At 43.9% G+C, this 23137-nt stretch overlaps 1 protein-coding gene across 1 annotated transcript in view; it reads right to left on the minus strand.

Annotated features, from left to right (window-relative positions):
* The window catches only part of Tcerg1l (transcription elongation regulator 1 like), a 183841-nt gene that overhangs the window by 31929 nt on the left and 128775 nt on the right, over positions 1-23137 (minus strand). Inside the window, exons 7-8 of the mRNA XM_034515698.2 lie at positions 22491-22645; positions 9062-9131 (exon numbers count right to left, since the gene is read on the minus strand). Of these exons, the coding sequence (XP_034371589.1) occupies positions 9062-9131; positions 22491-22645 (225 nt within the window). The remainder of the gene's footprint in view (positions 1-9061; positions 9132-22490; positions 22646-23137) is intronic.

Here is a 23137-nt window from a genome sequence, read left to right on the forward strand (position 1 = left end):
AAATAGAAGCAGAAGAAAAAACAGGACACAGGAGGGAGGAGGCAACTGGAAAAATAAAGATCTGAAAAGGGGAACTAAGAAAACCCAGGAAATGTTTAGAACTAAAATGAGAACAGAACAGAAAAACATAGTAGTCAGAACATAAGTGTGACCAAGGGTGATGGTGTCTTAACAGAAAGAGAAGTTGAGAGGCCAGTGAGATAGACCTGAGAGTGGGTAAAAATGTCTGGGCTGCCCAATGGAACACACCTGAGTTCAATCCCTGATGCCCACACAAAGGTGAAGAGAGAGAACCCTCCACAAAGTTGTCCTCTGACCTCATCTCTGTCTGTTCATCTCTGTCTGTCTGTCTGTCTTTGTCTCTGCCTCTGTCTCTCTCTGTCTCTCTCTCTGTCTCTCTCTCTGTCTCTCTCTCTCTCCTCTCTCTCTCTCTCTCTCTCTCTCTCTCTCTCTCTCTCACACACACACACACACACACGGGGTGGGGAGAGACCATGCAATATATATATATATATGTATATATATATATATATATATATATATCATAGTAATAAACAAATAAATATTAAAAATATAATTAGAAGTTAAGAAAGGAAAGGACCAGGATACAGAGAAAGTGGCATGGTGAAGGGTAAAGAAAACTCAAAAAGAAGGCTGGGAGTTTCTCCAACAAAGTGAACAGCGTTGCAACAGAACACAAGAAAACACAGGTAAGAAAGTATCCAGATGTGAAAAAAAAAAACAGACACCTTCATATAACCTGCGACAATGAATAATTGTTACAGAGCTTCTCTTTCCACCATTTTAAACACATCACCATGTTAAACCCAGGAACTCACAACAAGCAGGTCAACTGTGGAGGACACCAGGGGTCACACAGGCTGCTTTGGAAACTAACATTGAGAGAGAAGCATTAAGCACTTAGCACCTATAACTGCCTGGAGACAGAGTCTCAGTAGAGGGCTCTCTTCATTGAGTTAGATTGTGGGCATACACAGGGATGGTCTTAATTCATTCAATTGGTGTGAGGAAACCCAGCCCCACGAGGGTGGCATCAATACCTAGGCAGAGGATCCTACCACTGTGTGACAGAAATATAGAGTAAGCACAGTGAACAAGCAAGAGGACATACAGACATTCATTCTTTCTCTGCTCTTGACTTCCCAATAACTATGGGCTAATACCTGGAACTGTGAGCCAAATTAAATCCTTCCTCCCCTCAGAGGTTTGTGGTTAGGGTGATTCATCACAGCAACAGAAAGTAGAACCGTGAGTGGGTAAAGGCCCTTGCCACACAAGCCTGATGATTTGAGCTTGATCCCTGAAACCCATGTAAAGGAGGAAGGAGAGAACCCACTCGACAGAGGTGCCCTTGATCTTCACTTATATATCATAACATGCATGTGTCTCCCCATACCCATCATAAACACATATAATAATAAATAAAAGCAAAACAGTAGGAATAACAATAGTCAAACTATTAAGTGCAGAATTCAGACACCAGTGTTTGTATCTGGATCAAATCCCTGCTACATCCCAGAATGGCATGGCCAGGTGTGGCCAGCTGCTGGTAAAAGGATCTCTCCAGCACCACCAGGCAATATTCCTGCCCAGCACAGACTAAACTGAAGTTGGATCTTTGTGATTCCAAGTACACAGTCACATGGTCCAGACTACACAGTACCTTGCTCTGTAAAGAAATTGTAATGTGACAATGAAGTGACAGATGAAACGTGGATGACATAAGTCCATAGGTTAAAAGAAACTTATGCAAAATACCAACAGTGTGCTGGATCTGAACTTGATTGAGACACTCGTTCAAAACATGAACTTGCAAGGAAAAAAAACAAATCAAGGAAACTTGAACCCTCTATGACTGGACCACATGATAATTGGTCCAGTTATTATGGTTTATTAATGTTATTAATGGTTTCTTTTTAATGCTTACATTAAGCCGTTATCCTAAATTATTTACAAATGAAATTTACACAGTATTTGTGGAGGCCATGAATTAAAGATCACACATACCCAGACATGCCTACAGGCCAGCCAAATGTACACAATCCACCACTGAGACTCTTCCTGGGTGATCGGAGGTTGTGGGAGCAGGGAAATTGAACTGTGAGGCTTGGGTGTATTTTGTTTACTGTGTTGAATTCATCTGTAATTAAAGCTAAGATAGTCACAGCTTTGAAATAGGAAGTTGTCATTTGCCTTCCTGACTGTGGGGTCTGCTCCAGCAGTGTTAGCAGGGGAGTAGCTTGGCTTCTCTCTCCCATCAGCTCCAGGGCTGTGTCCTCTGATAGAATGGCTCTGTCTAATCTGTGTGTTATAAATGCACCCACATACTTCCTTCACACTGCCCTCTCCTTGGTGCTTTCCTGCCTTCAGGCAAGGCCTTCAAGCAGCTGCTCTCTTCAGGAACACATACTGGCTTTCTTGCAATGATGGCCGGTGATCACCTGGCATTATCACTGTGTTCCTTCCCTAAACAGAGTGGTCTCTATAATAGAGTAACAACCATACAGATCAAATATCCTATTATTTGTCACATGGAAAACACAGTGTCCTTCATGGGAGATGAAAAGAGAAGGGCTTACATAGCTATAGTGCCTCTGAAGGGTTAGGAATGGGCTAAGCTGTTGATAATCTGTCTTTTTATTGTAAGGGTGGCTATCTTGTCCACTTGACAGTGGCCTTCTGTGTTCCTATGGTGATGTGTGTAGAATCCCTGGCAGACCATAACCACCCAATAAACATTGACTAGTTGAATTCTGCAAGAAGACTACTGAATGTAGATGGGCCGTTGGAAAGGAACCACGCCCAAGCCCTCCTGTGAGCACCAGCCCCCTTTGTCTTATTCCATTTCACGTACCTCACAAACTACCTGCTCATTTAAGAGACTGTCAATCAATTTTAAAAAGTTTTAGCAATTTCAGAAAGCCTAACTGTCCTTTGGATCTGTGGGCTGCTGGTCTTTATGGAGGAAGTTGCTAAACAATGAAAATTTCCCTCTCTATGCAGACAGCTATATAAGCCTTGGAGCTTGATAATCGGTGGGAGAGAAGGAGTTCTGAGCATGGGGAGTGCTTTGCATCCCAGACAGAGGGGAGAATGCAGAAGACAGAAGCAGAGTAGAGTTGGATATTAAAGCTGGCTGCTGAAGAAGGGGATGCATAGTCCCCCAGAACCAGAAACACATACCAGCACAACAAAACCCTGAGGCCCCAGACCATGGATTGTTCTCTATGCCTCTGCCTGTGCACCCTAAACACTAGGTGGTGACAGATATTTGTTCAGTGCATGATAAATGAGGATGGCCAGATTCATGTCATCTGGAGATGCTTATTCACCTATTCATCCATTCGCTTTGGGTGCCTTCCTGAGTCATAGTGACTTCTACAACCCATAGTGGAACTGAGACTGTGTGGTTATCTGGCAGCATTATCTCTGAATTCTGTGTCCTGCTAGCAAGATGGGGATGGAATCAGATCTGAACCATGGGGCCCAGTATATAAGGCCCTGCACATAGATTGACAAACCAGTCAGATAGAATCTTGGGGTGGAAAAGAAATGGCTTCCTTTCTTCGTGTACGAGTGGCTTGCTGCTGCTCCACAGCCACAGGGAAGGATCTGCATGTTTGTAGGGCTATGCTCCAGAGTCCAGGGAGGCCCAGGATCCTCTAACAACCACCAGACTCTAGGGTTTCTGAACAGAAGAACAGAGATCCTCTGGAGGAGATTCTGCAACGGGCTATCCCCTTCGTGAGATGGGAGATCAGAAGTAACGTTATTCTATCCCCAAGTTCTCTCCCAGCCTGAGTCTTCCTAAGGATGCCTGCCAGCTCCCTGCCCATGCAGAATGGAGATCATGGAGACAACAAAGGTCAAGTGCTCACTACACAGTGGGTATAAGTGAGATGGATGGCAGCTAAGTACAGAACAGATGAAAACCAATAAAGAACAAGGAGAGGCCAGACACTCTAGATTGGCTTCATACCATTCAGATTTCAGACTTCTTGTTGTTTAAATGAAAAGCTTGATGGGAAATAAAAACTTTACCTGACCCCACCCACAAGATAATAACCCTGCATCCAGCACCACAGGCTGTAACGAAATGGTCTTCTGGTTAAGGCTCCTCCCCACCTAAGAAATACGTCATGAGTCTCTTTGTCACTTTCAGAAAACAAACAAATTCAAGGAACTGTTCATGTTGTAGCTTTAAAAAGACAAATTGAAATCCCATGACAAATGGCTGCTTCTTCACTCAGTCTTCTCACAGGCAGATGTCAATGAAGGGGCCTGTGTGGAACACTTAGTGACTTGGCACAGGCCCAACACCATTTGTAAAGATTTCTAGGTAGAGTCAATTGTCCACCTAAAAGAATGAATTAAGTGAAAGGGATTACTTAAAAGGTAGGTGGAGGTGAATAATTTGTTCATCACTGCACATGCCAAAGACCACGAAGATCTCACACTTTCTCTTGTCCCACAAGGTCCCCAGGGACTTCGGCAGATCACTAGGGCTGGCACGGAGAGGCAGAGAATTCTATTGTCATCCAGGGGAACCTTAAGAGATGTGATCTCAGAGTATCATCTTACAGCATTTTTAAACAGTTCCCACAATCAACAATTGATTTTCAGAATGCTCCCCCCACCCCCATAGGCTCATATGTTTGAGTAACTGGTCTACAGTTGGTGGAACTGTTTGGGAAGAATTAGGGGGTGTGGCCTTGTTGAAAGAGGTGTATCATTAGAGGCTTTGAACATGCATTCCTATGAATTCTCTCTGCCTTCTACTTGTAGATCAAGATGTGAGTCTTCAGCTATTCTTGCCACCATGCTTTTCTTTAGCATCGTAGTCTTTAATCATCTGGAACTGTTGGTCCAATCAAACACTTTCTTTATAAGTTACCTTGGTCATGGTGTTTTGTCACACAGCATTTAGAAAATTAACTAAGAGACTGAGGTAGGAAGGAAAAGGGCTCAGCTTACATTGTGAGGACAGGGGCTCTGTATGCTGGCCTCTTTCCTGCTGACAAGGTGACAGCCATTCTCTGATTGCACACAGAACAACTACCCACAACTCCAGACAACATTATCTAGGGATGGACTTGGCTTGAGGACTATCCAGGGATTGGGAGCTTCAAAATTTCCCATCTTGGGCTTGTTGGCCCAGGATTGAAAGTTACCATTAAATTCTTGTGTTTGTGTTTTGGATGATGACATTCATTTGTTATGAAAGGACTCACCTTGCCCTAAGGTCATGTCTGTAATAAAGACCTCCAAGAGTCATAGTCATACATTTCCTGGAAGAGAATCTCATGATCACAAGGGTAAAGAGTCTTTGTGAGACCCACTACTTCCTATCTGGTCTGAAATTGCTTTACACTCCAGTTCCATCTGGGAAATCTTGGTCTGTGAAAGCCAATCAATAAAGGCAGATATGGAGAAAGCAACAAGATGCCAGAAGGCTACTTCTTACTCATTCTAGCATCTTGGGTCTTAGAGCTGTTCATTACCTCAAAAGGTACCTTATTAGTTACTTTCCTTACAGCTGTGACAAAACACCCAACGGAAGACTTGATCTTGACTCATAGCTTTGGGGCACAGTCCATCATGGCAGAGAAGGCTTGATGGCAGAAAAGTGAGACATTGGCCACATTGTGTCTATAGTCAGGATGTGAGAAGAGATGAAGGCTGGAGCTCAGTTGGCTTCCTCCATTCTAGCCAGTCTGGGATCTCAGACAGTGGAATGCTGCTGTCCACATTCAAGGTAAATATTACCACTACAGTTAAACCTTTCTGGCAATGCCCATGTGGGTACATGCAAAGGTATGTCTCCTAGGTAATTCTAAATCCTGCCAATTTGATAATCAAGATTCACCACCAAAACACTCTACTTGATCTGGCAGGAGACAGTCAGCTTTGTACATCCAAAGCCATCAATTGTACCTCAAAATGTTAGAGGCAACATGACCTGTCATTTAGTCAACCTAGTGAAAAAAAAAATCCAAACCAGTGTTGTGGAAATGTCAAAACTGTATCAAAGCCAATATGCCAATGGTAACTGAAGGACAAAGTTCTTCTACTCAGCGGGAACTGCTATTCCTGCCTAGCAAAACCTGGCTTCTCAGGATGGGGCAAGCTGCCCTCTATGCCCATGACAACTTCCCTATAATGTTTCATGGTTACTTATATTCTAATTTCTAAACTAGATGACATATTTTTGCTGAGATCCCCAAAATAATTCCATTTCAGTCTCAACTCTCTAAAATAGATAGCACATGCCAAAACCAGGTCCAAACAATAAAAAGACCCACTCCTCAGAAGGTAGGAAGTGGCAGGGACGCCAAGCACTACAAGAGAAGAGGACACGCAGCAGTAAGTCAATTTTCTGGTCCCGGGAAAGATGGATGAGTTTGCATCAGGAACACATTCCACTAAATAGTAAATAACAAGCTTTCGGAAATGGCACTCACCAGGTAGTTTAAAATACTTTTGTGTTTTGAAAGCTTGTCATTGTGACATATTTCTCCTCCAAGGGAATTTTAGGAGAAGTATCATTTGCGCCTACATTATCTGCACAATCAATTTAATTCCATCTGTGTTTGAATGCCCCAAGTGGGTATCAGCTGTGCCAGAGCTCATCAGAAATGCAGGGGTGGAGAAGGATCTAGAATCACCATCATCATCATTTAGCCCCCTGCTTCTATATATCATAATATATTGGGCCAGCAGTTACCCTTGCAAGAGAATTTTCAGTGCTTTTGAAAGTAGGGGAAAAAACATTATTTATACTAAAGGGGTAGGTCAAGATTATATTCTGTGGTATCAAATGCATATAGTGCCAAGACTTCTGCGGTGGCTCTGGCAAAATGCAGTGGGGCATGAAGTGTCATGGGCACCGCAGAAAAATGTGTAGTAAGAAACTGCACCATGGTGGGGCTGCAGACACAGCAGGGTTGCTTTCTACAAGGCACAGGTAGACAAACAAACCAGATCCTCTTTCAACACATACAGGGCAGGCCCACCCTCTGCACATACAGGGGAAGACTCAATTTCTGTGAACACATGGTGGGTGGCCTACCTTCTGCACATCAGAGAAAGCTTGCCTTTGCTTGCACAGAGCAAACCCACCTTCTGCAAACACAGGGAAGACCCAGCCTCTCTCTTTATACCAGCTCAGGAATGAATGGTTTCCAGAACTTCCTAGACTATGCTAGGTCCTCAGTCTGGCTGCTTCATGATTACAGAACATTTTACTGCCTGAGTTTGTTAGGCAGACACAGTTTCTCCAAGGCAGCCTGAGTGAGGACCTGGTGAGCCTGGAGGCACACCAGCATGCGACAGGCACCAGCCCCTCCCCCAGCCGCAGTGGATAGACACTGTGCACAACTGCAGACATTGGAGCAGCTCCACAGGAAACAGCTGTGCTTGTTTCAAAGTCAGTCTTTAATTCTGGAAGTCATTCAGATGATTAAAACCAGAATTAATGTTTTGCTGTTATTTAAATGCCAACTGCTCAGAATCTGAGGCCAGTCCATGTCCCCTGCACCACGGGGAGCTTGTCTTGTGTTTCAAACTCAGGGTATGGGGACACAGAGCAGCTGGGACAGCCTGGCTGACAGTCATGGTGTGGGAATGGAAGCCCAAAAGCTGCTCTTCCTCCCATTGGCCCTGCACAAAAATTTCCTGTGGCCCCATGGGTATTCTTTGACCTTCCTACAAAGTGGCCTTTTAAGGGCAAGAGTTGAGGCAGTCAGAAAGCAGAAGACTAGGATGAGAAGTTTGGCCCCAGGGTCACATAGAGTTCTATCCCAGCTTCATGGCAGCTCACCCTGCACACACAAAGCACCATCTCCAGAGTAAGGCACAGCATGTAGGAGCCAAGGGATGAGAAAAACTGGCCTTTTACCTGCATGTTTTTGTTCTTTTGCTTAAAATTTAGTGCACAATTCTGTAAAGTTCTGTGGGTTTCCTCTTGGTTCTGAACTCCCCTGGTTCTCCCTCCAATCTAACTAGTGCATTCATTAGAATGAGGAATCCACTCTACATTTCAGCTGTCTGGGAACACTGGCCCAGCATCTGGTACCCACACCACCCCTTTGTTTACGGAAGTAACTCAGGATGAAGGAGCAAAGACATGAAAGTGGATAACAGAGCTGAAGCAAGATCTCATTCTTTGTTATGCCAAATGTCTGCTTCTTCTCAGGGACATTTTCAGAAGAGGAAATGTTGCCAACACGCTTTGAATTTTTGTTCCAGAACCGAGGGAGCTCCAAAGAGGAGATGATACAGAAGCCAGGTGCACTGGTGAAGGTGCCTGATGGGCCCAAGGAACTGCCAGGTTCCAGTAGGATATCCATCCAGTTCCTACCTACACCAAAGACAACTAAAATCATGATGTAGCTTTCAAAGTACTGCTTGGCATCTGAGACTCAACCTCACTGTTCTCAGCCCATGAAGGTGCCTGCAGCCACATCCTTCCTTTCCATCTGTCCTGTTCTGAGGACTCAGATACCTATAATGCCCCATAGTATCCCCTGTATATGATGTTAAGTATACAGAGAACAGACCAGTGGCCTTGTGAGAGACCATTAAAAGAGAAAGAACAGGTTTTCCATTCCGCACTTGCAGCCATGCAATGACAAGCCAAATTAATAGATTACTGCATGTCACTAAGTGCCACATGCACTTCTGTAGACATGCCACAGTTTTACTTGCAGAGGAACTCCTGAGACAGGGTTGGATGGATTGCAAGCAAGACCCAGAGATGCAATGTCCAGCCAGAACTGCCTGCCTTGATTTAGTATCTTATGCAGCACAGGTCTGCCCTGAGCAGCAGGCCACCATGGCCACTTCCACATGGTTCTGAAAGCTGAGCATGTGACCCTGAACTTCAGCGAGGTTCCCAGAGCAGGTGCCAAGACATAATCCAGCCATCTGTTTCTCAGTTAAACTAATTCTTTTGCTCAAATTCAATGCAGTCAAAGTACTTTCTCTTCATAGCACCAAAGCATCAAGGGAAGACACAATAGGATAGAACAGTGCCACCTACCTGTTCCTCTTGGTTTTCACACTTTGGTCCTCACTGCCATCTTCTGAACTGGAACCATCACTGCTTTCAGCTGAAAGAAACATCACATTAACACAGCTGAAGGAAGGGTCAGACTAGTGCTCTGGAAGCCAGCAGGCAGCTGAGGTGCTCAAGCCAGCCCATCTGAAAACGAATTGGATTTCTCTTAGACACCGACATTAGTTGCATGAACTTGCTTTCTTTGATGCATATTCTTTTGCATTCCATTAGAAAATATACCTGATTGTTGATGTTACAGAGGCCATCTCCAGCCCCTGTGCCTCCAGAGATCACCATCCCTTCAGATGGACTTAATGACTAAATAAGAGAAAAACCAACCACTGTTCCACCCTCAAGATCAACCCTTCCCAAGCTGTTTGAGCACTGCCTCTCTGCCAGCTGGCTGCTGAAGTGCTAGCTTCTCCATATTGGTCTCCTGGTACCCAGAGCTTCCCTCCATCCATTGCAATATTCACAGGCCCGTGCAGCATACCATATGATTTTCACTACAGACTGGGTCTCTGTTTCCAAGACCCAAGTGTGTGGGAGATGCATTACTGTTTCCAAGCTGCATGGTACAGCCCTGGAAATATTGCATGAAGTGGCAGAATGGCAAACGGGTATTGGTGCCCTGGGATTTCCTGAATGGGTGCAAGAGAGCAAGAATGAGTGAGAGAAGGTTCCAGAGCCTTGCCATTTCTGACCTGTGGTGCAGATTGTGATCCCAGTCTGACAAGACATGGCCTAGCCTGTTTCCCGCTTATCTGTCTGTGTACTCTCAAATCCACCATCTCTGTAAGCCAGTCATAGTGTTGACAATGGGGAAGGGAGTTGGGGGAAGAGGTGGAGTCGGCTTGGTAGACTGTGCCTGCAGGTCCCTACTCTGCTATCTGGGTCATATCCTCTTCCTCCTCCTCCTCCTCCTCCTCCTCCTCCTCCTCCTCCTCCTCCTCCTTCTTCTTCTCTCTCTCTCTCTCTCTCTCTCTCTCTCTCTCTCTCTCTCTCTCCTCTCTCTCTCTCCCTCTCTCTCTCTCCCTCTCTCTCTCTCTCTCTCTCTGTATGGTAGAATTTTATGTAGTCGAGGCTGTCTTTGAACTCCTGATCTTCCTGCTTCCACCTCCCTATATTTTCCTTTAAAATACTACACTTACCATTGGGTACTGACCTAGAAACGACCTCTCTACTAGGATTAGCTTTCATAGTGCTGAAGTTGCTATGCATACTAGGGGAGAAAACTGATCAGTCTGTGAACCCTTCCATATACAATAATGAACAGCTTAGTAAGATATGCCCACTGGTGCAATAATGCCATACATGTCATGAAAGTAACCAGCCACTTTCAAAAAAGATTTAAGACTTACTCCACAAGACAGGATTCGTTTTTGGCACCATTAATGGGGCCCAGAACCCTAGGTTAGTTAGGTCCTAGGACGTAGGAGAGAACGTATTGTTATTATTCTTCCAAATGGGCATAATATTAAAATGACTCAACATTTACTGTTATCCCCATAGAATAATGCATCTCTCCACCTTCACAGAGAAGCTTCCTTTTACAGAATATGGTGATTAAAACAGAGAGCCACAACTGGTCAAAATGCAGACAGTAAGACTGTGGATCATTGAGCTCTAAATGGGACAGGATATTAAACACTCAAAGCTCTGTAACCATCATGGAAAGGGGCTGTGTGGAGAGGCTGCAAAGTCCAGAAATGGTGGATTACTACAGTGAAACTGTTTTTGAAGAAAATAGGCCAGTCGCTTATATGAACTAACAGGGACTGTGACAATATCCACAAGACCTGTATAAGATCAAGCCAGACAGAGTACCATCATAGAGTGGGGGAGGTCAGAAAGTCCTGCCCCTAGCTGAAGAACTATTTATAACATATGGCTGCTTGGGAGAGGAAGAGTCAGTTTTCTTCATGGATGTGTCCCCTGACAGGCTATCTGTGTTCCAGTAGATGACCCTACACCCATGAACACACTGGCAGTACTAGTGGACTCTATGAGTTGTTTTGATTTGAAAAGAGAACTATGAAATTGGGAGGAAAAGGTGATGGTAGGGGTAGGATTGGAGGGGAGAAATGAATGGATGAATTTGATCAAAACACTCTGTACTCATGTTTGAAATTACTATCAATCAAAAATAAATAAAATATCAAACTCTATGCTTTTTATGGCCTGTGTTTAAGGTCCCAGGAGTGCCTAAGTTGACCATGCTCAACCAGTCTGTCTGTTCATAACTCTGTTCTCAACACGGGACATGCAGCTGTTAGGAGGAGGAGAGAGCCATATCTAGAGGCTTCCAGTTCATCCACGGAATTCTGCACTTCTAAGTGCTTCTCCTGCCTGTGTGTGCAAAGGGATGATTCTAGTTTGGCTGTGACAAGTGACTGTGAGCAGTATGTATCAACTTGTCCTCAGTGTTGACTTGCTTAGGGGTGAGCAGACATGCAGGGTCAGGTCATCATGGGGAATGGGGGTAGCTCTAGCCTTTCACCCAGCACACTCCAGGGAGAACATGATGAATGATAACCTCAAGTACGAAGGATACCCAATAATTACAGAGATACTCTTCAACATAAACGTGTGTAGTGTTGGCTATTGTTTAGGGGACCTTTTGTTCATTTCAAAGAATCTCAACACAAGTAGATGATTTTTGTCCTGATATAAAATCACATATATCCCAAATAAAAATATTTGCAAATTTGACTGACTTTAAAAGCACAATATCAAAGGGGAACTGAGACCAAAGGGTTGGTCTCACTGCCAGTGATTAAAATCATCCTCTCCACCACTGGGAGCCTATGAGCACTGCCACCCATGAGGGCAGAGCTGAGAGATGTTGCCATCCTCCATTGACTTCAGGGATTACAGAGCAGAGAGAGTTGTGATCGTGTACAAAGAAGACAACATACTACATGAGGTTCACATGAAAAGTCAGAAGTGGTTTGCACCAGCCAGCAGCAAGCCAGGTCAGCAGTTCCCACAAAGTAGGAACAAGACTTGAAGAGTTTCCACCTGAAAGCACCCAGAATGCCTAGATGAACAAGTTTACAAGGCACACAGAGATGCTGGAGAGAACTTACAAGGCTAGTGTGGAAGAGGCACACAGTCTTGTGTCACTCAGATAGACTGGACATGGACTAAAGAACTGAGAAAACAAAAGGTTTTAGTAACAAAAGCAAAGAGAAAGTTTCAGACACTAGACCTCACAATAATGCCCTAAAGGTGACACCAGAAATACAGCCAATGTGAGCGGCTGCGGAGACGGCTGGGTAGTTAAGTGTACAGACCACTCTTGTGTAGGGCAGAGTTTGGTTCCCAACATCTATATAGGGTGACTCACAACAGCCTGTAATTCATCTCTAGAGGACCTGACACCCTCTTTGGGACTTTGTGGGCACCTGCATTTGCACATGCACACTTACCTTACCGCAAAGGGCATAGTAAAACATAAAAATAAATCTAAAAACCATAGTCAACGAAAAACTAATAAATTAGACAAGCTCAAAATGAAAAAAAAAAACCTTGTGTGCATCACACACTGTACCAGTGGAGTAAAACACGCCCTCAGCTCTGTGGAAATTGTACATTTTATGTCCGGTAAAGAACTAACAACTGGAAGTCCAAGAATGCCTACACTCAACAAAATACAAAGCAATCCAGTAAAATGTGAGAAAGGTCTTAAGTAAACATTTCTTCAAAAAGGAATCTACAATGGCCAAGGACCCCAGGAAAAGTTGCTTAATGTTATCAGTCATTAAATAAATGAAAATCGAACACGTAATTCCACAGAGCTCCACATCTATGATGACTGGTGTAAGTATGCTCACAACACTGAGAGGAGAACAGAATTAAACAAATGTCAGCAGAGGAAGAAGGTAAGTGCTGTGAACCTTGCAACCAATGATGTACAATTAGCGGTATAGTCATTATGGAAAGCAGTTCAGTTACTGCTCCAAATGTTTAAAAATAGGGCAATGATAATTTTTATAATTTCTTGATGCATGAGTATATATTCGTCATACACCTGCAGGACCCCTGCAAGGTCCAAAAGCAGATGTCAGATCCCCTAGAACTGGAATTAAGAGCAGTTATGAGCCACTGTGTGGATGCTAGAAACTGAACCCAGGTCCTCTGCACAAGCAGCCAGTGCTCTTAGCCACTCAGGTGTCTTTCCAGCCCCAGGGCAGCATTTTTTTTCTGCTAATTTTTGTAGCATTCAGCCAGAAAGTGAAAATGACACATTTCTCAACAGATGAATACATGAACAAAATGTACAGTTTGTACCTGATGGGATGTCATTCTGCACAAAAGGAATGAAGCTCTAAAACAGATTAAACACAAATAAACTTTGCAGACCCTGTGTTAAGTGACACAGGCAAGATGCACATGGATTAATCTGTACCCTTCTGGCATGTGTACAGATGTTTTTTCTCTAGAGACAGAAGGTGATGGGAGGTAGGAGCCAAGGGAAGGAGAACACAGAAAGCTACTGTCAAATCCTGACAGAGCTTCTTTTTAGGAAGATGGAAAAGCTTTAGGAGTGGCGATGGTGTACAACATTGTAAATAAACTTAATGCCACTAAATGTACATTTTAAGGTGGCTAACTGGTAAGCTGCATGCTACATATATTGTCTCAGCATACAAAAAAATCATAAACAAAATGTTTTGTGGAAAAGATCAGAGCTCAGGAAAAATAGTGGAAAGATTATAGTCAAATACATTATTCCCTAAATTTACAGGAGTCCCTATAATTCAACGAGAAAGACAAACGTGAATGTACACCCAGAAACACAAAACAAATGGCCGACAAACCCCTGAGAATCACGCAAAATTAAAGAAATGCCAACTGAAGTAAAGAATGGCTTTACATTAAGTTCTGGTGATATACAGTGCTGGTACAGAATACATCAGTGGGAGTGTGTTATTGATTGATCCCTTCAGAGGAAGATTTCACAATATTAGAAATTCAAGATGTATGTATATGATGATATAACAATCCCAATAATATGAAATTACACAATAGATGTTCTTATGAAAACGTGGATATATATTGATATAAGCAAATATACCTTAAATTATAGAATTCATAAAATGGCACTCATTACCCAGTATAAAATCTCCTGTATCTCTGAAACAATGTTTTTTATTGGGAGAATAAGGGTCACCCTGACTATTTCAGCATGCATCAGGAATAATCTGTGGTTGGAACTTAAAGGGAATCATAGAGCTCAATAGTGGTAGGTGAGGCAAATGTGCACTCAAGTGAGATCCTTGGGGTGTGATTTGCACCTGAGTTCCAGGCAGTCAAACCTGTAGTCACCCCTCCCTGTCAGCATTCCAAGCAACGTATGTCCATGAGATCAACAGTGACACAGATGTTAGAGAAACAACCAAATACTTTCTGGTTGAATTTAAGGTCTGGTTCACAGGAGGGAACCCATGTTTGGTACTATGATTCAGGAAAAATGCCTGAGACTTCAGAAAATACAGACCACAGAAGGGAGGCTTCTGCTACCATTATGCTAAATAAATGTAATATGCCTGTCAAATTCTTCCAAACATTTTGCATGTAGATTCTGCTGCTGTCAGCTCAGAGTCAAAGGAGCCTTATTTTGACAGTGGGCAACAGTTATTGCAAAAGTTTCATTGATGATGACTGATGCTGTTGAGGACAAGTGTCTATTCCATTGCTGTGGTACAGTGGCCAACGCTCCTCCCTAAATGGAAGAAAATCTCTCTGTGTGTGTATGTGTGAGTGTGAGTCTCTGTGTCTGTCTCTCTCTGTCTCTGTGTGTGTGTGTTTGTGTGTGTGTGTGTGTGTGTGTGTGTGTGTTTGTGGATGTGTGATCCCTCTCCAAGGCTTCAGGGACATCAAGGCACATAATAGGAGAAGGTATGGAAAACTTAAAGAGCTAAGAAAGGGAGCAGTTCCCTCCACAGAGGCCACGCCCACCATCATCATGAAGCAGAGTATCTGTGAGCACGCTCATGAGCCAGCCTAGATCTATTCAAATTTTCTTGTGAAGGGAGAGCCTTAAAAGGCTCATGGGACCCTCACGAGACCTTTATAAGGTCTTCATGGGGTCATTCCTTTATGAGATTATATAAGAGATAAGCAATTGACTGGAGTAGGACTCTCATCAGTGCACCTGTGCTTAAGTGGCCCAGAGGACTGGCTGCTGGTGTGGTTGCCTTTTGAGTTACCCGTGTAAGCAACCACAGTAAATGCATTGCCTCACACCGGCTTGGACAGTCTTTTCCCTGATGGCACCTTATCTGATACAAATACATTTTCTTTATGTCTCTCCAGGAAAAGTCAGGGTTCCTTAGTAACAGAAGCCATCATGGAATTAGATGACTACAAGCAGAGAGGGAAGCTAGCTTGAAATAGAGACAAAGCCATTGAGGCCATAGTCATACTGAGTCCACTGTACAGCAGCTGCAGCTGCATGGCCACTGCAGGTCCAGATACCCACAGGTACTAGCACTGTCTTCTCTGCACTCCTAGCACACAATTGAATTATGGGACCAATGAAATGGCAAAGAAGTTCATGCTAAGAAAGAACATGGGCTGAGAGGGGACAGAGGCTGTAGGCTGTTCACCCAGGAGACAGATTCTATACAATGCTGTGTTTGGTTGATCTAGGTTCCCTGATGAAACTCATGGAGGAAACTCAGCATTTTGCTCAAGATCTTTGAAGATACATCTTCAAGATCATTGCCAAAAGTTTCAGTTAAGTGTGCTATCCCTATATCCTATGCTCTAACACCACAGTGAACCTTCCAGGCTTCCTCTTCTTAGCCCAGAAATGAGTGGCTGGGTCTTGCAAATTGGTCTGTTCCTCTTGCTTCAGAGTCTACAACATGCCATATGCTTGTACCCCATCTGTGAGGTCAGTGCCATCAGTTCAGGGTAGACCAAAGCCTGACCTGGATGTTCACTGTGCTTGGTTTCCACACTCTTAGAAGGCACACAGCTTCCTGGTTGGCTTGTGCTCACTATTTGAGGCAATGCCAAGTGTCAAACATGGACTTGATTAACCCCAACTTTAAAAAGTTGATTGGTTTAGAGAGCATCTAAGTTCCCTTCTTCCCTCATTCTCTCTTACGCTAGGTGAGAAGTGGATAGAAGTTTGGTTCTGGGAAACCACACTGTCAACAGTTGTATAATTCCATATAACAGGCAGAGACTGAAGGCACAACAGAAGGTGACACAGGTTCTTTCTTGTATTGAGGAAGAGAGCTAACACTGGCTTATCCCTCAACTGCCAATTAGCCTTTCCTGGTAGATGGAAGTCAAATGCTGAAGAAAGTGCTATAACAGCATCCTAAGATCCCGCCCCTCTCCTGGGGTCAGCTCCTCTTGACTTGACTTGTTCATTCCCTAGCTGGAGACTCTTATCAAGCTCTACCTGCATTCTGTCCTCTGTCACCTGTTAAAGTCCATGTGGGACTCTTCCAAGAGACCATGGCTTCCTCCCCCTGCTTAGCTGGTCTCACATAGATCAGAGATTGACCAATATAGCCATTGGAATAGACCTTAGAAAACAAAGTTCACTGTAAAAATATAAGGCAGAGGTTTGGGTGATTGAAAAACACACCACACTGCGTTCATGTGTAAGTATCATTCCCTCAGACAGAGCTAAGCGTAAAATCTCCCATGTTTACCCAATTCTTGGGATAATGAAATATATCCTTATTTTTGGGAGGGTTTCAGCATTTGCCTTTCATTGGCCACCTGGTCCCTTTGTGATGTGGAGACCCAGTACACACTGTCGGCCACACAATGCCTAGGAAGCAGCCCCTTCACCAGCTGCAGCTGTGTTTACCCTCAGGATGATTTTTATCCTACTTAGTAAAATGCATGTCACCGTGAATCCACATTTGTCCTGAATATAAATGGCTAAAATATTTGCACAGCAATCGAAGCTGAGTGAGGTCTTGCTTGTCTTTATTACCAGGTAGGGAACAAGAAATTGTTAGCCAGGGCCTGATCAGGTAGCTTTTCTTCAGCCTCAGATCAGACTCAGCAGCCTTCAAGTTCTGATCCCACGTATGATAGACCTGTGAGCTGAGTAAATCCCTGCTCTGAGATCCCTTCCTCTGTAAAGTAGGTACAGAGATCATGGAAAGCGGAGACAGCTCCCAACAATGTCGCCAACCTCATCTGAAGACTGGGAAACACTTAGGATCACTCAGAGAAGAGACTCCCAGTTTCTCTGCAGTTCACCTAGTGATGGGGGATTGTCCGGTCTCATCCATGTGGCCCTGGATAACAAAAACTGCCTAAAAGGCTGAAGATGCCTCCCAGGTGCTTTGAAGATGGAGGAAGGCAAAATGTGCAAGGAAGTCAGAGGGCCACCGAAGTGGGAAAGGAGGGGGAAACAGTCACTCCTTTGAGCCCCAGAAAGGATATGCCTTGCCAGCCAGCATCAGACTTGTGCTCTCTATTACTGAGTTTTGGTAGCTTGTTATATTTACATCAGCAACTCATGATCAAAACCTGTGGTGCCAGCCAGCCTGCAGGGTTTTGATTTTCCAGAAGCAGATAAGGGAGCCCATTGTTGCATGTTTCTCTCTAGCCTCTGCCAAGAGGATGCCTGCCACCTCTGTCCCACACCAATATTTAATGCTGCATTGTGCTAGACCTCCCAGGGAAAGAACATCCCAGTGCAGGGACAGGATGTACTCTGTGGACAGACCAGGTGAGATTCCAGGATGTAAAGCTGCCAGAGCATTAGCCAGATGGCAAAGAGATTTCTATCATTTCCAGGAAGAGTGGACGTTGCAGCTGCTGATTGCCACAGAAAGAATTGTACCTCTGATAGGCTTGATGAACAGTCTGATGGAGACACGATTGTGAGCACCTCAGATGGGAGGAGTTTATACAATCCTAGAGTGTAGCAATGAGTTCTAGTGAAGCATGTGCTTCTCATTTCATGTTAGTTCAACAGCAAAACTACAGAGCCATAAAACATCTGGATGCATTAGAAGGTAATTAGAGGGTAATTTAGATCTTCTCCAGAATCCCTCAGCAAGGCCAGGAGAATGAAAAGGTGGATTACCTCCTTACCTTCTGAATGACAAAGGATAAGTACTTGGGCCATGCCCAGTAAACTGATCTTGAGAGCTCCCACTTCCTTGGCTTATATCATGAATGTGCACCATGTACGCACACGCACACGCACATGCACACACACTCCTATGAATTCATGCACATACTCATATACACATACACATGCACATTCATATACATACATATACACATATACACACATACATATGTATATTCACATACACAGTCACATATACATATATTATATACATACATATGTACATTCACATACATATATTCACATATACACATATATACACATATACATACATGCATATATATTCAGACATACATATTGACATAATTACACATAAACACACACAAACAACCCATATACAGACATATACACATGCACACTCATATATACACAAAGCATACACATATTCACATACACAGGCATATACACTATCATACACACAATATAAATATATATATGCATACTCATATACCCACATATAGATATGTATACTCATACATTGACATACACACTCACATATACTCTCACATACTCATACCATACACACATACTCACATAAACATATACAGCCTCACACACACATTCCCATATATACATGCATAGTCAAATGCACACACATATATATTAATGCACATATACACTCACACACACATAAACATGTACACTCATATACACACGTGTACACTCATGCATGTTTATATACACTCATACATGTAAACACATCAGACTCATACATTTACACACACTGATATACACTCACATACATGCACACTCACATATATACATTCCTCTCATATATATACATTCTCTTTGTCTCCTTTGTCTCTTACACACTCACACATGTTCACACACATAAACATTTCTACTTACACACCAAACTCACACTTTGTCTTTCATACATACATACTCTCACATCCACATGAACTCACATCCATGTGGTTTCTCTCTCTCTCTCTCTCTCTCTCTCTCTCTCTCTCTCTCTCTCTTGCACACACACACACACACACAACCACACACACACACACAGTCTGATGCTGGTCAATGCCAGACTGGATCACGATCAAACAAAATATTAAAATAAAATTTGCCACTGAGGATCACCTTCCCCCCCCCCCCCCCCACCAGACTGTTATACTAGCAAGGCCACATCATCTATGAAACATGGCAAACCAGTAGCAAGGGAAGATACCACAAGGCTGCTGTGGGCTGGAGACAATCAACCCTCCTCTTTTGTCATTAATCAATCCTCCTGAGTTAATCCTACCTGCTTGTCAGATCTCACAGAGTTAGAGGTTCTTAACTACAAGTCTACTAGAAATTGAAAATGGAAGCCATTTTCATGTCCTTAAGAATTCTGTGCAAAGTCATGTTTTGAACCATGTGCCTCTGGGTCCAGGCCCTCCAGACAGTGTCAGTGGTGGGCTCCCTCTCATGGTGTGTGTCTCAAGATATACCAGTCATTGGTTGGCTACTCCCATAATTACTGCATTTCATTTATCCTAGCACATTTTGTAGGTAACACAAATTGCATGACAAAGGTAATGTGGGTAGGTTGGTGTCTCAGTCCCTCCACTGGAAGTCTATCAGATACAACTGACAAAAAGGAAAAAAAAAAGTCAGTAAAACAATTCCTAATGATATTCTGCAATACCCATGGATTGATGCCTAACCCAATTGTCATCAGAGAGGCTTCATCCAGCAACTGATGGAAACAGATGTGGAAACCCAGAGCCAAATACTAGGAAGAGCTCAGGGAATCTGTGAAAGATAAGTGAGTGAGTGTGACTGTGTGTATGTGTGAGTGTGTGTGTGTGTGTGTGTGTGTGTGTGTGTGAGAAGGATGGTAAGGGCCAGAAGGATCAAGGACACCACAAGAAATCCCACAGAATCAACTAACCTGGCTTCATTGGGATTCACAGAGACTTAACCAACAACCAGAGAGCCTATAGGGGAATGACCTAGGCCATTACAGATATTACAGTTGTGTGGCTTGCTCTTCTTGTGGGACTCCTAACAGTGGAAACAGGGCTGTCTCTGACTCTTTTGCCTGCTTTTCGAACCCTTTTCCTCCTACTAGGTTGACTCTTCCAGCTTTACTACAAGGGGAGGTGCCTAAGGGGAGGTGCCTAGTCTTATTGCAACTTGATATGCCATCTTTGGTTAGTATCCATAGGAGATCTGCCTTTTTCTGAAGAGAAATGGAGGAGGAGTGGATGGGGGAGGGCAGAAGAGGGGTTTGGGAGGAACTGCGAGGAAAGGAGGGAGGGGAAACTATGGTCAGAATGTAAAAATGAAACAAAAGAAACAAAAACAAAACAAAGAGAATTGTGTGGAAAAAATGCTCACTGCCAGTGATTGTCTCTCAAAGGTAAGAATGGCCTTGGGGTCGGATGCTTTAAAATTGCCTGACTACCTGTCACAAAGGTATACTGTCCCTAGATTGTGGACTCATGCTAAGCTATTCTGGGGCGCATCGGTGAGACCTGAGACTCAACTCTGCAATTGTATCTGGGAAGTGCGATCCCTGTTGGGGTAAAACACAGCAGCACTGATGGACATAACCTGGGTGACTCAGGTCCCTTTCCTCTGCCCACGGCCCCCTCCACAGATGACCCTGTAGAGGCTCTGGAGACCCATCCCTGACTCTTCAGATCTGGCCCAGTTTGGTCCAGACAACAGAAGTAGGGGAGGAGCTGTGCATTTAACTCTAAGTAACTTCATTTCTTTCTCATTCCTGCTGGTCCTTTGGGAGAAACAAAAGAAGCACATGCGAGTTTCTGGAAGAGTCCACATCTTTTACAAGGTGCAAAGAGCATTGTCACCATCCACACAGCAAACGAAGCCATTGCCACAGTAAGCCATGCCAACTGCTTCTCTCGGGATTTGAAATCCTCCTGCTCTTTCTGACCCGTGTTCCTTCTCTTGTCTGGGAGCCAGAAGCAACTGATCTGCAGGGTTTATAAAGCCTCGTTGCAGATGAAAATGTTTCCTCTAGTTCGGACGTCACTTCATCAAAAAGGAAAAGCACTTGCAAACCCAGTCTCATCATTCATGGACATAGAAACATTTTAACAGGTTCTTTTTTTTTTTCCTTCAGTAAAATATACACCCAGGACATCTTTATTTTCCCAGTATCAGCTGGAAAAACCAGAAAATGTTCTGCTTAAGTGAAGTAGACATGCTACGCTTGCTGTTTTTCATTTATTCAAGACTAAGTCTGGCTTCCTAAGAGCACAGGCTTTCATGTGCCTTAGTACTGTGAAGAGAGCTAAGAGGGCTTGAATGGCCAGTCTTCTAAATGGCTCTGATTTAACCATCAGTAGGAGCCGACGCTAGCCATCTTGTTCAGCTCTAGATAATGTGAAATCAAAACTCAGTACAAGCCCTATAAAATATCTCCTAAGACTAAACAACAGTTTCCTTAAAAGGAGTCAAGATTCCATGCATTCTGGCTTTCTTCAGAATGTATAGCGACTCCCAGAATGGAGATGAGACCTGGTGTGGGGCTCTAATTCTATCCACTTGAACAACTGAGGCAGGGGAAGTGGAAATCCAAAACCTTTGTAGCTACATTCTGAGTTCAAGGACTACTCAGGCAACTAAATGAGACCCTGTATACAAATAACAAGCAAAAAGAGGTCTGAGCTACAGCTAGGTGGTCAGTATAATGTTTGTTTAGCATATGTAAGACATGTTCAATCCCCAGCACTCCTCTGGAATGACGCTATTTTAATTCATGTGCTTGGAGAGTCAGAGCTTCCCATATATCACTCGTGAAACGTGTATCTGCTTTCTTGAAAAGGAGCCTCTCAGAAGGTGCTGAGTGCTCTTCTCCCATTCTTGGTGAGGTAGGACTTATAAGGCTGGTTGGACACAGCTGCTATAGAATAGAAGGCTGCTTGCCCCACCCCCATGTGTGGGCTTCTGTTAATACCTAACAGTGACCTCCATGTTCAGGGGCTAGAATGAGCCATGGGGTTGAAGGAAACACTTGCATTTACCCACATCTGTTCCCCAGAACAGACCTCAGCACCTGCATGGAATGAAAGCCAAAGGACAGCTAGTGGCCATCTGCACTGTCCCTGCACTAATGACCTCATGGGATGCAATGAGAAACCCAAACCCACCACTTGAAGGGGTCAACTTTTCAGTGAGAAGTGTCAAGGAAACTTAATTTGTGAGTCTGCAGTCCTGAACATGACTCTATTAGAACGACTTCCCCACATAACCAGGAACGGCAGCTCTGACTCCTGTCCCCAGACAGAGTGCAACACTTCCACAAGTAGCACCGAATCCCCTCCTAATTACTTGCTGAGGCCTCCAGCTTGCGTTTGTGAGGTGGGTCCTCGATGATTCTCTTGAGGTCGCCACGGTTCTGCAGGTCCACCGGCTTCTCCCAGACTGACAGCTGCATGGTCGGGTTGAAGAAGAAAACCCGGTCATCACCTGTCCAGACCACACACCTGTGAAAGTCAAAAACTTGCCTTAGTCACTTTCAGAGACACATGGTGAAGAGCAATCCCTGTACCCCTCTCTCAGCATGCCCTTCGGGACTGCGAAGACATTCTGGGGGAGCATCAGATAATGATGGCAGAGCCTTTCCTTAGAAACTGTGCTTCTCACACTCTCATTTGGCTCCCCAGCTCAGTGCCCTGCCTGACTCAATTTAGTGACATTTTACCTCAGACCAAGGCACCTGGGTCCCCAGGAGACTTATTTCACTATACTCCCCCCACCCCCAGGTGACTTATTTCACTACACTCCCCACCCATTCTCTACATCCATCAAGGAACACCATGCAGCAGAGATGATACATGGACCACTTGACTCAGCAACTGAGCCCTGGCATCCTGCTCACTTTCACAGGGCCTCATACTTTCAGATACGAACACCTAAATTACAGGGAAGAGATGGTTTATTGTTTTGAAATACCTTGAGAGAATGAGAAACAGAGA

Source organism: Arvicanthis niloticus, chromosome 1 (genome assembly GCF_011762505.2).
Source record: "Arvicanthis niloticus isolate mArvNil1 chromosome 1, mArvNil1.pat.X, whole genome shotgun sequence".
Lineage (NCBI taxonomy): Eukaryota > Metazoa > Chordata > Mammalia > Rodentia > Muridae > Arvicanthis > Arvicanthis niloticus.